The sequence below is a fragment of the Anopheles bellator genome, chromosome 2, assembly GCF_943735745.2.
Source record: "Anopheles bellator chromosome 2, idAnoBellAS_SP24_06.2, whole genome shotgun sequence".
Classification (NCBI taxonomy): Eukaryota; Metazoa; Arthropoda; class Insecta; order Diptera; family Culicidae; genus Anopheles; species Anopheles bellator.
In genome coordinates, this window is record NC_071286.1 from 55814364 (window position 1) to 55831177 (window position 16814).

Sequence of the window (16814 nt, forward strand, 5' to 3'; positions counted from 1 at the left end):
TTAATGCAACACCATACGTAACGCCCTGGTGGGCCCTGGGTCTGGCATAAGATTTGTTTATTGTCGCCGTCTTCGGGTCGTGGAAGTCAACGCGCTGAAATAAAGTTTCAAGCATTTTTCAAATTGGCGCTCGATCGCCGCTGATTGAATGACTTCGAATGGTGTATATGGCCATCGGTAGTGGGGTCGCCAGGACAGAAAAGTTGCCTTTTGAGGTTGGCAATAAGACGTTACTTAGTAGGCGGTTCCCACTGGCAACCGGTAATCATTGGCCCATTTGTTTATTGACTCAAATACTCCTTCTATAACGCTCGAACGATCTTCGTTCCGTGTCCAGTTTGATGTTCACTTTATGTAAAGGAATTTATGTTGTCTGGAAATTCTAGAAATTGTATTTCAGTCAAAATGATTTCGTTCGATGACAAATCTAGCAATCATTTTTTTTGTCTGTAAAAACCGGTCAGGTTTGTTTTATAACATTAACTATAATTCATTACTTGTTTAAACAAAACTAGCTCCTTTTGTAATACACAAGCCCATTCGTTCAAATGGTTTCCATTTCTAGTTTATGGCCCATAGCCATGCTTTGTCCGTAATCCTTAGGGTCGGAGAGGATCACCCAATACCAAGGCATGCAACAAATTGGGACCTTGGTTTCCCTGTTTCATGCGTTGCACAACCTAAACACACAAACAGTGTGATGGATTATTGTGTTTACCAAAGCGAAGCCATAAATTCTATCATAAATGGAGCCACGAGCTAAAACAAACAACCAGCGGTGGTGGTCGTCCGCCGCGAGGACCCTCCGCGAAGAGAAGGCTTTTGACCCCTCCGATGGTTGCGGCATTTTCTCCACGTGCACATCCCCAAACGCGCCACCGTTCCTTTTATGCGCTTGAGAAGTAAAATAGAGTAAAACTAAAGCGAAACCCAAAAGTTGATGTGGTCCCTCGCCTGGCGGGTTTTTGTGTCCCCGCGCTCCGCGTGTGTTTACATAAAGTGCACAATTCGTCGTGTGCGTCTAACCAAATATCTCAAACATTATGATTCATGACTTCTACGAACTACGTGAGTAACAGACACTTTCCCTTTCACCTATTAGCGGACGGGGACGGACGGAAAAATTCGGAGAATGAAGAGGGAAAGACCCGTATTTCACAACTCACTCTCCGGATTTCCACGCTTTCCTTATGCTTTGATCTTGGCCATTTGGCCCATGAAAGTTATTACTCACTCACCAATTCGATTCAGTTGCGTCAGGGGCGCGGGCATTAAAGTTTAGATCATCTTTCAATTTCTCAATCCGCACAGCATCAATCGAACTCAGTTCCATTCGATTAGTTCGCCACTGCGCCCCAGAGAAAAGCCCCGGATCGGTTCTATTGGTTTCCGCACACACCGTTCCACATAAATTTCACTTTTCCTTCGCTTAACGGTTTCAGTGTTGCGACTGTAATTGGCGGAAGGGCATGTTTAGCTACCCTCGCCAACGGGGCGCAGGGCACATCAAACTCCCCGGACGATCTGTTGATCCCGAGTGCCGAGCGCATAATAAATATGTTGCGCCCGAACACCCGACCGGATATGTATGCCAAAAAAGCGCGGAGAGAAAGCGCAGAAAGCGAAAACATTGGATCGGCACAAATCGGCCAGCAAAACCGGCAGAACGGCGCGCCCAACACACCCTTCTCGTTTCGCTAAGTCCGTCGTCAGTGTTGCTCCGCTTGCTCCGAGAGCGTTTTGAAGTGAAAGGAACAAACCTTTCTCTACCGGTTTCTGATTAGTTCCCGTATCACGATGCACGTCGCGCCATACGGTGTTCTGAGTTCCGTTCAGCCGGCAATTTCAGCGCCACACCTTGGCGCAAGCAACATGGAGTAGCGAAGTAATTTATTACCAGCCGAATTATAGATTTTCCCTTTTTTCCTGTTGTGTATAGGTTTTCTTTTGGTGCGAGGCGCAAGAAATCCGTACGTTCGTGTCACGCTGGGAGCGTTCGGAAAAGGAGCTCCGATAACTCGGTGAATGATACGTTTGACTGGAACAGTTTGACACCTAGAGTCTCGTCGGGCACTTTGGTGATTCGTTCGGCCACCACTCTGATTCAATGTGGACTACTAACAAGTCATCCCGAAAAAGTAGGTTAAAGCTGTAAATCCATCATCAAGGTTCGTCGCGAAGATGGGAAACAGTTTGTTCAGTCGAAGAACTCTTTCGCGGTTCGGTAATGGATAGTATTCTCCCAGCGCCCGAAATACACGCAGTTGGTTTATGGTTATGACTGCTGTTTAGATTGTGGGCTGATAGTCGAAGTGGTGTACAAAACATGCTCATGGATAATTTAAAAAAAAAAAGTTTAAATTGATTAGAGAACTATTGAGGTATGACCTACGCTTTGGCTAACTGCTTTGGTCATTGCTAAAACATTTGAGGTGGCAATATTAGAATGAATGATATCTGTCGTTGGTGATAGCCCATCTAAACAACGTAAGCGTCTTGAATTGTATTTAAAGTGAATCTTTTATTATGCACAAAGTTGTTATCAGTTCGCTTTATCAATTTAACGGAATCGGCAACCTGCGCTGGGTTGGGTGGTGCTTTACCCATAGCTCTCGCCTCTGAATATTCATCGTAAAAATGAAGATCTCACTTGGCTTGGCTCGCCGATGCTACACCGGGAGTAGATAAGATAAACGGAATCTTCCCACACCGAGTGGCTCCAACTTCCAACAGCGACTCCAAATGGCAATAAAACTCGCCAGGCCGCACAAACGGGGCACACAACAACTTCGCGCTGATTAACGGCGGCGGCCCGCTCCCAGACCGAATTCCATCAACAACAACCCTTTGGCGGGGATGGCGACTAAAAGAAAGTCTTGCCTCACTACGGACGGAAACGTACCGGCCTCGGCCCGGCAAATGGCGGCAAAAGTCGTCTGAAGACGTCGGCGGCGGCCACGACGAACGTGAGCCGGAGCATAAGATGCGGCGGCAGTCGGTCTACTCTTTTCTGCTCCACCCGGTTTTAACAAGAGTGTTGCGGAGCTGGAGAAAATGATTTTAATGGCTTTCGCCTAGTAGCAGTCGTAGTCGTAGTCGTAGACCTACACAGGGACTAGAGAGTTTACACGCCGCCCGCCAGCTCTGCCAGTCGTCCGAAGTTTGCTTGCGTTATGCAGTTCCACCGAGTGCATCTGTGCACTTCCGATCCGCCGATGGAGTGTCGTTTCGGCCGCTGAGTACTTTTTGTGTACCTTCTGGCCACTTGACGCGGCCCTGGCGCAATGCGATGGAAAAACATGCAAATAGTTAAACATTTTTATGACATCATCTCTCCGGATTAAAGGGATGATGTTGTTGGGCGATGCGCATTACTGCGTTCCTCCCAACAACGATGCACGTGCCGATCATCGTGTTTCAGCAGAAATCGCCAAGAATCACCCTCTTTTGCAACGGGTGAGAAGTTCGATCACTTCTTGGGGTCAGTTTGCGCGATGATGAAGTAATCCTATTCGGCGGCTGCAGCTGTTTAGTGTTCACACCTTTATTTCGATGCATGATGTCAATTTCAAGAGAATAATAACGATAATGGTTTTTGGCGAGTGATGATGTAATGAAAATAGTAATTAAAGAAACACGATTACGAATGGAATGAACAAAACCCGAAGTCGCCCTCAGTTGATGTCATCGTCGGTTGATTGTTTTGTAATTGGACTTAGCAATAGCAAGCTTATCTTCATACATGCTTTCCAGAGTTTGTGGGTCAATTTACTATGACATAAAATGACTAATGATACTATTATCCAATGACTTTGTTGCCCAAAAGTGACAATTAATTACAAATTATGTACATTAAAAGCACTGTTGGATTTGCTGCTCATCATATTATTTTTTCATGTAGCAATGGGAATATAATCCGTTCCTTTCGATGCTATAGCTTTATGCGTTAATTGATAAATTCGCTTTATGCTCTAATTTTTCGATTTTTACTAATTGTTCAAATCGATACGCTTCAGTGTTTCGATATGTTTCAGTTCAAATGTCACACTACGTTCAAGCTTCATACCTCGTCGGTTGCCGATAGCTTAGGCTTTGACCATGGTACCAGATCTGCCACAAACTGGCAATTGTAGCAAAAGCCCGTTCTCTAGGACTGAGAGTAGCCCAACTACACCACCTAACGACTGCAAAAGGTTGTTTGGCATTTGCCTTGCCCCAAATGACCAGCGTTGTCGATCCACCGTGGTCAGCCAATTATGTGCCGAGCCGACAAGGTGCAGCTGCTGCGGCCCAAAGTGTTCTTTCCAATCATAACTTGAGACCCACCTTTGCGGGGTTATGCGGGCGTGTAGGTATGTCGGTGCTGCAACGAGCATCGTCGGTCCCGCTGGTGGACGCGATTCTGGTGCTCGGATAAGGCTAAGAGGGTCTTCGAGTGGGGAGTGTACCCTGCTGCAACCTACTTTCACGTTTCTGGAGTTCCCGTAGCGCGCGCATTCCAAGATATCGGCACCACCCGATAAAGACAAAGTGGGGATAAGGCGACCCACGTGGCAACCACCAGCACCATGCAATTGCAATTTCATTGAGTTACATTGAAAACTAGAAGCGTTCACTATGAAGTTTCTATTGAAATTGATGTTTATTGATCATCTTTTGTAGAGAAAACCTTGAAGTTCATGTCTTGTTTGTGGTCTCCATAGTACAAATCATATCTCCTTATCACAATTTACTTAATGATCATAACAACCTGATTAATATCGGGCAGATGCGTGACCCATCATTACCCGAAGAGATCCGGAATAAAGATCAGCCGCTGGAAGGCAAACCTGTCCCCCCGTCGTTGATTTCTTGTCACGCATCTTTCCTTTTTAAACGTCTCGTGTCAGTGATCATTTTCTCCAGCTTCCGGTTGCATTTGGGTCGCTTCTTCCCGTGCTGCTTTCGTCGGCCGCGTTTCTATTGGGATGCGAAACGCTTGTATTATTGCCTTTGTCGGAAAACGTATACGTCTTTAAGCGGCATGTTTGTCACTTCTGATCAATCAACATGAAGAAAATGTCTTTGTTTTCTTCCGCCGTCAGAACCTGTCGGCAGCCATGCACCGCGCTTTCCTGTACAGTTTACAAGAAGGGATCATGGTTTTGTTTTAATCATTTCGAACATATGAAATGATGTGCGTAAAGTTGAATTGTCGTCAGTTATTTTTAACATTGTACACCCGAGTCGGTCGGTTTGTCGACGCATTTCTCTCCTGAAGATCGAGCGTAGCTCGGAACTGGTTCGGGTTCGAGGTTTAAACATCTCCCATCGCGGGTGCTAGAAGATATTATTGGATCCTCGTCGAAGATCGCCGTACGCTTTTAATTATACGTTTCTTGCCAGGGTAGGAACTCGACACATCTCACGATTCGCGTCGGTTTCATTATAGGCTTGATAAATTTGAAACACATGAACGTTGACAAAGAAGCATGAGCGCGTCTTAAAGTAAATTATTGTAGCAAACACAAAATTGTTGGACACAGATTGAAAAATAAGCATTATGATAATCAACCGATTTGTTTGGTGGTGGCATAATTTGCCCGCTTGTTTTCACACAAACCACGACAGATCCCCACATACCGTGCGCTTGTTGATGCTTGATTGAATGGACCGCTTCGCGACCATCGCTGAACGGGTTATCGCCACCGCGTTACGGCAGACCCCAATCTGTGTAATGCAATTTTCAAATAACGCCTCTAAACCGGTACCCACAGACAGCGGCGGCAGCCCAGCTGCTGTGTCTGTCCGTTCGCTGTTTAGCGCTGCAGCACCGCGAACTGATTTGCATGTACCAACAACACTATCCCCGCCACAGTGAGATACTGCTGCTGTGTTGAGATAAACTAGAAAAAATAATACTTTAGCTGGCCCGACCCCGAACAGGCGCGAAACAACTATGTGGCTGTCGGGAGGGACACTGTCAATTAACATAATCATCCGCTTCCTCCGTCGGTGGGACCCGCTTGTTCCCGACAAGCATCACCATCTCGATGGCCGGATGTGTCGTGAGGGCTCTAATTTCATCGATGACGGCGCGCTTCGTTTCCGGAATCACTCGCAATACTTTGTCGATGGTCTTGTGGTTCTTGTCCTATTTACAGCTTAATAAGGCCAATTCATCCGTAAAACCTACAAATAGGGTGTCAGTCGTTGTCGTTGCTTTAAATAGTATTAATGATGAAGGTTTCTTATTTTTGTTTGCAGATTTAAAATGTTGCCGGCCCCGAATGCTTTATTGCATGCTTCTTCAAACGACGATCGGACGATACGAAATTAGCCAGCGTGTCAATCCTTATTGTCTCCCTTCCACGCTTGAACGGGGGGACAGCAGAACCTTCCTCTAAAGGAACCCTGATTTGCTGTCGTGTTGGCATCGTAGGAAACATAAAGCCATAAGATGCCGCTACCGAAGCGCCTGGTGCAGCCGGTGTTTGTGGCACGATCGGTGTACGTGCGCGAAGAGCTACCGGCCGAACTGGAAACGGTCACCAATACGACGCTCACGAACATTGTCCGCCAACTGTCGTCACTGTCGAAGCACGCCGAAGATCTGTTCGGTGAGCTGGCCCGGGATGCGGGTGGCCTAGCGGAGCGTGCCAACTCACTGCAGGCACGGATCGATCGGCTGGCGATTAAAGTGACACAGCTGGACAGTACGGTCGAGGAGGTGTCCCTGCAGGACATTCAGCTGAAGAAAGCGTTCAAAAGTGCGACCATGTTCGATCAGCAGATATTTTCTCGCGCCACCATGCCCTCGGCCATGCTGGAGGTTTACAAGGTAAGGCCGGTTCGGTGTGGCCGAAAGGAAGAATTCTTCAGCTAACGGTGTGCCTGCGTTTCTTTCTAGGCTTGTGACAAACCGCCACCACTGGACAAACTAAACTGCTATCGGGACGACGGAAAGGACGGTCTCAAGTTCTACACCGATCCGAACTACTTCTTCGAATTGTGGCGTCAGGAGATGCTGAAAGACACGGAGCGAGTGATGCACGATCGTGGCAAGAAGGTACACAAACCGCGCGGAACCGACGGAAGTGGCGGCGGTGCCGACGGGGGTGGTGGCCGGCAGAAGAAGCGCCCCCGGGCGCCACACAACACGCGCGAAAAGCAACGCCAGCGAGCGATCGGTCACGGTGAAACACTCATGCCCAACAACGTCATTTACCGGACGCCGAATGCGATCATCGGCGCGAACGATGATGCCACATCGATCTATAACAGTGCGGCCGCGATGGCAGGCGCCAATCTGATGTACGATTCACGTTCCTCCTCGGCGATGGGTGGGGCGGCCGGATTGGCCGGTGCGGCGCGGCCCAACTCGATCGAACTGCGACGAAGTTACCAACCGAACGAGATGGTGGACGGTGGTGGCTACGGTCCACCGTCACCGGGTACCTACCACCAGCAACAGATAGCGGCCGCTCAGCAACACCAACAGAACAGCGTCTACCAACAGCAACTTCAGCACCATCAACACCAACAACCGATCTACGATCAGTACGGCAACCCGTCATCGCTGTACGGCTCGAGCCAGAACCAGATGTCACAGGAAAGTCTGTACGCACCGGGCACACCATCGCGATCGAAATCGCGGCCATCGCAACCTCCACCGGCGCCACCCTCTTCCGGCAGTGGCGGTGGTACGCCGAATGCGTCCAACGCGAACACACCAACGCGCAGTCGAAGCTTGTCCACGGGCAGAGACAATCTGCCGCCGCCGCCACCGATACCGGAAGGGCTGCAGTCGCCTCCTCACGTTCTCACCAACGGTGGAGCGAATGTGGCCGCCAAGCTACTGAACCGATCGGGGTCGCGTGCCGGCTCACCGCAACTAACTATGAGTGGCCAGCAACAGCAGCACCAGCAAATGGCGGTACAGTCGATGATGGACCAGAATCAACTGGCACTCGCTCAGCTCAACCAGCAGATCAACAATCTGAACACACTCAACATGCAGCTGAACCAGATGTCTATGAACGATCTGCCACCACCGCCACCGATACCGGAACAGGTAAGCCCGTTGCGCGTTTTTTCTTCCAACGCTTTTAAGTTGCAACCGGCACCAGAAACCAATCGTAATTCAGTGCTCATGAGGTGGCTTTGCTCTAGTCCTCAAGGATATTCCAGAGTTCGGTTTTCTTGCGCCTACTATCGTCAACCGATTAAATCGTTTTGAGAAGGAAGGACGGTTGTGGTAAGTCGTCTCAAGGAAATGGGACAGCCCATTTGGAATTCCGGTTTGGCTGATACCCTTGTTGCTCACCAAATGTGTTATTAATCACATCTCGAGCCACACGGTTGTCGATCTAAGGACGAGATTCAAAGCTGCAAACATCAGACCTAGCATGACCGAAAATTAGTTTCACTCAAACGTTGCTCACACTGTACCACTTAAAGAGTATGTCGAATTACCGTCCGTGATAACGAGTAAACATTTTAATAATGCTCGGAACTATGAGTACGAATGCTGTGTGGTGGTAAAACCTTTAATGTTCTGTATAACCGGCAGTGGCAGTTTTATACTTAAGGTTAACTAATTGGCACAATCAAGCCCACGGCCCAGGTTACCTTGAAACATTCCATTCCATTTCTGTTGTAACGACGACGTAATTTTTTGCGTAACGTGTCTACGGAACTTCTGATTGTGTCTGATAACAATACTCATTTGTTACTCATTTATGTTCCTTTCATGGACCATGATCGATTGATGTTTACGTGTTAGCTATCCCCCAAACAGTCACCACCGAATGTGGCCCCACCGCCACCACCGCCTCCACCGCCGATGCTGGACGGACCGATGAGCCCCTCGAAAGCGCACCTTGCCAACGGCGACCTATACAATCTTCCGAAGATGCATCAACTAAAGAAGATTCCACCACAGGAAAAGATTGCTTACGACGATCCGCGTAGTGATCTAATGAAGGCTATCCGAGACGGTGAGACAACCGACGCAGGCACTACCATATCCCATTGAGCTGGAGCTAACTGGATGTTTTATGGTTTTTAGGTATCAAACTGCGCAAGGTAGAAAAGCAAAACCACGAAGCGAAGGAAAACGATCGCAACAAGGGACTGCACGATGTCGCCTCGATTTTGGCGCGGCGCGTCGCCATCGAGCTGTCCGAATCCGAATCCTCGGAGAGTGACGACGATAGCGAGGGTTGGCAGGAAACGAACGAAACGTCCGCATGACATCCGGAGAGCGTGGCCGCCGGCGGCGGTGGGAAGAAGAAGTAGAACAGCGTCCGGTGGTTTCCCAAGCCCCAGCGGGAATGAGGAAAACACACCGTCGTCGCCGTTCGATAGGTGGGCGAGAAACTGTCGCCGCGGTTCTTGTCTCGCCTCTTCTGGCCAAAAGCAGATTTAGATTTGGGTAAGCAGCGAGATGATAGAGGTCTGTCGTTGAGTGGAGTGGTGGATGAACGAGCAATGAACGTGGCAGTGCACCAGCGATGTGCAGTATGTTCCGAGATTGAATGTAGGATTGATCGTGTTAATGTGTATGTTAGAGAGCTAAGCGCTTGTATGAATGGCCACATCTCCTCCTGTCCCGTTCCCCGGAGCTGGGTTTCGAGGCTCATAAAACGGGTTTTGTTCTTGAGGAATCGCGCGGGAACGAGTTGTACTTTTTGTGCACCGGAAGAAGGGCATAAAGCGGGTGAAAAGTTTGACCTCTAACGGACTCGGTGGGTGCGATGCAATGGAGCTGCCAAGTGTTGGTGAATATTGTGTTGGGCCAATGATAGAAAATAGTTGACCGATCACCGAGATTAATAGTACTCCTAATTTAGGTTTGTTCATTTGTACAAAGATTATTTCTGTTCCACTATTTATATACACGCCGCAGAAAGCAAATCGATCGCCCGGTCGAAACACGCCTTGTTGATGAAGTTGTAGCATTACGTACTATATAGATTTTTGTTTTTTTTTTTTCATTGTTCGAATATTCCCTACCATTCGAATATAGAAACTGTATAGACTTCATTTACAGCCTAAGTACCGTAAAACGATAAACGACTCACACGCAGAAAATTAGCAAACATTCTAACAGCTCGTAACAGCGTACCGAACTCAAAAAAGAAATCAAAAACTAATTAACAAAGTCAAATAATGGAAATTTGTAAGCAAAACAAAAAGCGAAAAAGAATCATAATAACCATAAACAGTGCATAGCAAAAACCGTAGTCAATGTTGTCGTTTATATGAAAAAAATTAACGTTTATATCGTAGCGAAACACACAGTCACCACACTACTTGGCAGTGGGTTTTGGGTAAGGATGTGGCGAGATCGTGCCAACGGGCTCACGGTCATTTTCCACTATTTATGACTCACAAGCGAACAGTGATTGTAGAGTGAAATACAACAGGCGAGACTCGAGTTGTGTGAAACCACAACTAATTCCAATTGGGAAGATTGCTTTTTCGATCGTTGGAAAGTCATGCATTTCTGTTGCATTTAGTTGCATTGGCTAGTGATTTTGATGCGACCACCCAAAACGAGATTATAAAATTGTGGGCGGGTGTCCGAGTTCGCAGCATAATTTAGCTTCACAAAGACACCGGAGTTTCGTTTTCGCTACACTAGGAGCTATTGTATCTGAACTTTCATCCTAAATTATCATCACCACACACAACGACGCTGTTACGCTTGTTTAGTTCAATCGACTTGTTACGCGGAATCGTAGATCAAGAGCTAATAAACAAACAGAAAATCGAAAAGACAATTAATGTTATGATATCGAAGCCAATGGGGTGGATGGAGCAGAAGAAACAATGTAGAAGTTAAGACTATATAAAAAGAAACAACAAAACGTATCGCTCAAAATTTTGCCATTAAGCTCTGGATTTGTGGATCGAATGAACAGCAAAAATCCGCTTATTTCGCTTCTATAATGCTGTGTATTTGCAAACAAAACAGTGTTTTCACATACAGATGGTTTCAAGCTTTACGCATCGCTTTTCCTTTTTGCTGCAATTTAGTCAATATACAGCACTTCTTCCCTCTTCACGAAGTTCAGCTTAAATGTAGGAAACTCAAAACTTTTCCCGTCCAAATTCTCACTCAACCTCTTATGCGCGCGCGCTCTGTCCATGTCCTTCGGTTGATTATTCGAATTGTTTGCAATGTCTAAACATAAGGATCTAAAGAAATCAACTTTCTAGCCAAATATCCACTTTCTTCACTACGCTGCTGTAAGGGCATTTTCCCGGGCTTGGCACAAGGGTTCGAGTAACCACAGGTTTGAATCGCGAATGATCATAACTGCAACAGAAGAAACTCCAAACAGATAATATACACTCTCTTCACCTACGGGTCTTAATCCTATAGCCAAACATGTTTAGGGACGATAACAAAACTGAAAACAAACACTGATTACAAGGTATGCGAAAGAAGGAAAGCACATTCAAAATACTATACAGTTAACCAAGAAAAAAGGCAACCAATTTCTTCCATTTTCAGTTCAGTTTACAGTATGTGAGGCAATATCACAATGAAACTTGAATAATGAAACAAAAACTAAACCATTAGCGAGAGTAGTCAGACACAGAACGCCAGCAGACGACGCATCAACGATGGTGAATGGAAGGATTAGAACAACAACCACCCGCCAGAGTATGCAAACGCCTTTGATATTAGAAATCAGTGAATGCGTTGAATGGTTGCGAAAATAGTGATCAAACTTTGCGCGAAAACCATTTGCCAACTGTAAACGGGATAATGGATAATAGAGCCGTTTACACTTTTGCAATGATTAGTCCGGGTTTTGATAAATGAATGTGAACCGTGATCGCTTCAACAGTGGAGTGTGTAATTGAAGTGGTGGCAAATACGAGAGAGTGAACATTATTCCTTATTGCTTTTCAAATCAATCCAAAGGAGCCGTTTTTGTTTTAACGATGTTTCTGATAAAGTCATTAATTTTTGCTTCACATGTTTATATAGGTGAACGGCTTACAGGCTACGTAGGTTAACAGGAATACATGTAAAAACTATACATTACTGTAAATGTAAATGAAAGATTAGTTTCAAACTTCTTTCTCGTAAGATCTTTTGATATGTTTTAATAGACTACTTTTAAATGCTCCTCTCTGTGACGTTTCTTTGTACATTACCTTCATTTCTTCTCGACGATACCTCTTGCTCTGGGCAAACCAAGAAACGGGATGACCAAAACCGACGGACGTAAGGTCCCAAGACAGGGAGAGAAACGTTCATCCGTAGCAGGGCCAGCGTTTTCACAGCTACCCACGGTGGCTAGGAATATAGGAATGATGTGCGCAAGAGTTGCCAGGCAGGAAACACAATATTAATAATGTCGATCAAGAAAATAAACCACAACTGATGACTATGGTAATGTATTAGTGCTACTAATCGAGGAAATAAAGTGAAACTTGCAGAAAATAATAGGAAATGCCCACGACAACACTTTCATTGTGGCACAAAGCGAAAGAATTCATCATCTTACAACAGGCAGGCTTTCATTGTTGTAGTTCTCCTCTTCTCCGAGACCACTCAGACGGACGGAAGTGGAGTTTAGACTGGAAAGAAACATGTTGGAGTAGGTCAGTGTTTAATCAGAAAGCAAGAAACCATCAGCCCCGGATGTTCGTTGGCGCTAAATTAACGCGCTAAATAATGTTCTTCTTCGCTCGGGCGCTGCGTTTCACTCGTACCGAGTTCCCGTTATCAGCATCTAATGTAGGTTCGCGCCACGAGCAGATTCTGACTGCAAATGGGAACGGCTTAACACGATCTTGACATGCGCCACTTGCGATCATTTTTTTGCCTCTAATTGCGCAGCTTCTCAAATGGTACTTAAATGTGAGACGGAATTTGCTCGCAAGGCGGAGGGGAATTTTGCGGAGAATGTTGAGGACGGAATAGAATTGTTTTGTTTTGAATTTCCGCTATCGGTTAGCGACCATGGGGTTGCAAATGTAGTTCAAGGTTGAACAGAGTCAGCCGTATGACGAACTCGATGTTTGATGTTTTGATTTAGCCACCAGAACCATACAATTATTGTTTACTGTTCGAGCCAGACGCGCTTCGGTACCCGTACTCAATCATTAAACCATTAAATAGGTGACTGCTGCATTTCCGGTCGCGGCGTAGGCTGCAGACGGATAATACTTTACAAGCTGGGGGTTTTCCTCTTCTTTAGGAAAGTTCCTACATGTTGACCGGTTAATTTGCAAAAGAGGGAGATAAAAAGAAAAAACAAAAGAACCGGTTGGCTCCAGAGAGGATCGAACTCACGACCTTCGCGTTATTAGCACGACGCTCTAACCAACTGAGCTATGGAGCCGCTTGTGAGGGGCGGCTAAAATACGCAACAGGACAGACGTTGCGAGACCACGATTGTTTGAGTCTATTATTACCTTTTTCTTATTTATGAAAACGACGCTTTTTAACCTTTGATAGAAAAAATTATGTAAACACACCAATTCAAGATTTTCGCTTGTCAGTAAATTATTTTAAAATAAATTAAATCAACGAGTTTTGTTCGATAGACTGTTCTGCAAAAGGTGATTAATGCATATTCTTCATATTTCAATAAAGCATATTCATATGCTTTATTGGGCATCTTGGAAGGTGTCTCAGTATCACAATTGTGCGTGCCTTGCATACATTTGCAATGTCCTCCTTCTCCCGAATTAGTATTACAAGATTGCCCATTATGGACACTGACGACCTTCAAGTAGGACATTACACAAAAACTGTGCAACGGTTAATTGCCGCTGTTGTTGGCACTTACGCTTGTTCTCCACTTTCAATAAACAGGAGCTGGGGAATCGATGATCGTGCCTCGATCGTGCTCCCCTTGCGGGCCGCGAATTCGTCCTTCGGCCAGGGGCATAATCAGGCACAGCCTTGGATCAAAAAAGGTGCATCAATGGGTTTCTTTAGAAATCGCTCCAGGTACTGGAACGAGAAAACTACCTTTTGAACGGGTGAAGTGATACGCGCACGCCATTTACTCTGAAGTTGCAAACGACAGTTGCTGCGTCTCTCGCCACCAGACAACATGCAAACTCACCGTGCTATTTGCTGCACGGGCGTTAATGGCACATGGCGCTGCATAACCGGCAGCTGCATAAACTAGTCTATGCAACACCTTGGCTTAGCTATGCTTGGCGGCCGCTAGCTTGGCGCCGGAGCATGATGCTGATGATGATCTTATCTACCGCTCTGATTGCATCACCACGGCAAGTGCTCGACGCTACAGTAGCGCTGGATGAAGAAGTAAAAAATACGCGACAACGAAAGAAGTCGGCACGCCAGACTTGGTCCAGTTCTGTCCACCCCGTTGCGGGACGCGATGATGGGAGTTTGTCAACTTTTTGAGGAAGTGTTTCATCAGCAGTGGCAGCGGTGGCAGAACCAGTTCGACGCACTTCTGGGGCCAGAAGGGAATTGATAAGTTTGCTGAACATGCTACGGGAATGATGAAATCGAATGGTTGTTTTATTAATTTATTCAAGAGTCTTTCTAATAGTTTATACAATTCAAAACAATTGAATTGAAGGAAACTTTTCAATACTTAATGTTTAAGCTTTGGTTGGAAATACTGAAAGTATTGTAATGTTGCTTCTCATTTGGATTATTTTTAGAATAATGGAAAATTAATTTAATGAAAATTTACCCAAACTGAGACATGGACTCCACTAGCTCCACGCGCTGATCAATCACGGCGCACACTGATAGTGGGTTGAAGGAGTCGGACGGCCTTGGCCACACCACCAAAGACCGATAATTGCGGGCAGCAAGCTGGACCGTCGCGTCGCCAGAGAAAATGATATGGCTCTAAAGCCACCACGCTTCCCGCCACGCCACAGTGACCGGTGATCTTTGACCAGGATCGAGGTTGTAGCCCGCTGCAAAACCTGCATCCGCGGACCACCCCGCCATCATCAGAGTGGGGCACGTTCCCTTTTTTTCCTTGGCTGTTTTCTTTCCTTTGACTAACGTTCATCGGCCATAACGCTTCAATGGTGGGGCTGATTGATGAATGACAAGGAACGACGGCGACGCGATCGGTGCCGGCGCCATGGTGGCCGAGAAACAATTATCTGCAAAACCTAATTAATCCACACACCAGAGCCGCTAAGAAGTGGGGATCCACTGGTCCAAATGGGGCGTAAAAAAGTGAAATAGAAATGTCTCAGCGTGAGTTCGTGAGTTTAGTTCCTCCACACGTGCGAACCTTCGGCAACCATTTTATTGCGTCATCCTCGCCAATGCGGAAATCATTCGGCGTGCGTGTTGGCCACGTGCGGAAAAGTGCGAGGAAAAGTTGGGTGAAAAGTGTGCGAAAAGCGTTGGTTGCTTCCTACTGCACCAGACGGCGGGCTAGTGGAACTCTTGCCCTGGGCTACCCCACCCATGCTGTGTGGATTTTAAGGCAGAGAAACGAATATTGAGCTGTTTGTTTTTGGCTGCTGCTTCCGTTGTTGCTGCTAAACGACGATTGTTTTTGCATTGCTACCGATTACCATTTTGTTATTCCGATATCGGCGAGGGTTGTTAATAATTCCGGCGATTGGGTGTTTTACATTAACTCTTACCCATGGTTGGTATTTCAGGTAACTACGCACGTACAAATGGGTTACCAAATGGTTATTTTTGGCCGATGAAAATAACCTCCTCTTTGGGGCAATGGTCGCTTTTGGGCAACGCAATTGCAAAAATATACGCTTGAACAGCAAAACACGGAGATCGCGGCGTTCGTTTATTGGTGCTGATAATTTTTGGACAACTTCTGCGTGTTGATTCCCTTTCGATTCAAATCAGCGATAGTGCATGACGCAAATGGCAACCAAATTTTAATCATGCCTGAAAGTCTTGCAAACCAAAAGCCCCGACCCCAAAGCGCGGACAAACGACGTAAAACCTATTAATAGCGCCGAGTGTCCGCCGAGGGACGCAAAGATGCTAAAAGCCGAATGCGAAGCTAAGGCGAATATTTTCCAACTCTTTCATATCTGTCCTTGTTCGGTCTGTGGTTTGTGATTCTCCGAATTGAAAATACTTGCCAGCCCTCAACATTCACTAATATGGTAAGATTAATATAGCTGAAAACCTTTTCGATTTGTTCTCCATTTACGTTGACAAATTCGCACAAAAAACATTTAACAGAAACTCAAAAATCTCGATTTAGCTTCAGTTTCGCAAATACGAAAGTCGCGTTACTCTTTATGCACTGTTTTGTTTATTAGTGTTTGTGATGACTGCAACCCGAATGTGCAGGGAAATGTCGAATGAAGGATGCACGAAAAATGTGGCTAATGGCCACGGAAACGACGTCCGTAAAAGGAAAAGTCCCGGTTCCGGACGATACTGCAAAATGGCAGTGTGTCCCTTCGGTGCACAAGCCACAATCACCAGCACAGGCCGCGGAGTGTTCACCGAGACAGAGCGAGAGAGAGATAGCGAGCGACAATGGGCAATATTTGTTATCGGGAGGGTTAGTGTTTCACTTGCGGCCGAGAGCGGCCTCAAAGCTCTGCTCACTTCTTCGCAACGCGGTTTAGGAAAACGTGCTCGTCTCACGAAAGAAAATCCTCTCCATCTGCGCGATCGTGCTCCATTACACGATCGTCCGCCAGAGTGAGCGGACGTGCCGCTACTAGGCTCCCCAGTGGTTTTTCCCGTGAGTGTTTTGGTGATTTCCCGTGAACGCCTTGTCGCCGTGCTCCTTTCGCTTTCCATCGCGTTTCGCAGTGCTGGCAAAAAAGAGTCCGCAAAGTGCCATAAATCGCTTTTCTTCGCA

At 46.4% G+C, this 16814-nt stretch overlaps 1 protein-coding gene and 1 non-coding gene across 2 annotated transcripts; one reads left to right on the plus strand and one right to left on the minus strand.

Annotated features, from left to right (window-relative positions):
• The first annotated feature begins 6273 nt into the window (after positions 1–6273).
• On the plus strand, positions 6274–12425 carry LOC131212086 (actin-binding protein WASF2). Its single transcript, XM_058205820.1, has 4 exons — positions 6274–6820; positions 6890–8053; positions 8765–8978; positions 9050–12425. Exons 1-4 carry the CDS (start codon positions 6440–6442, stop codon positions 9232–9234), a joined length of 1944 nt encoding a protein of 647 aa, XP_058061803.1. The 5' UTR covers positions 6274–6439; the 3' UTR covers positions 9235–12425.
• Positions 12426–13275: 850 nt separating this feature from the next.
• Trnai-aau (transfer RNA isoleucine (anticodon AAU)) lies at positions 13276–13349 on the minus strand. The gene has a single exon. It is a non-coding gene; the product is annotated as a tRNA-Ile (tRNA).
• Between the last annotated feature and the right edge of the window lie 3465 nt (positions 13350–16814).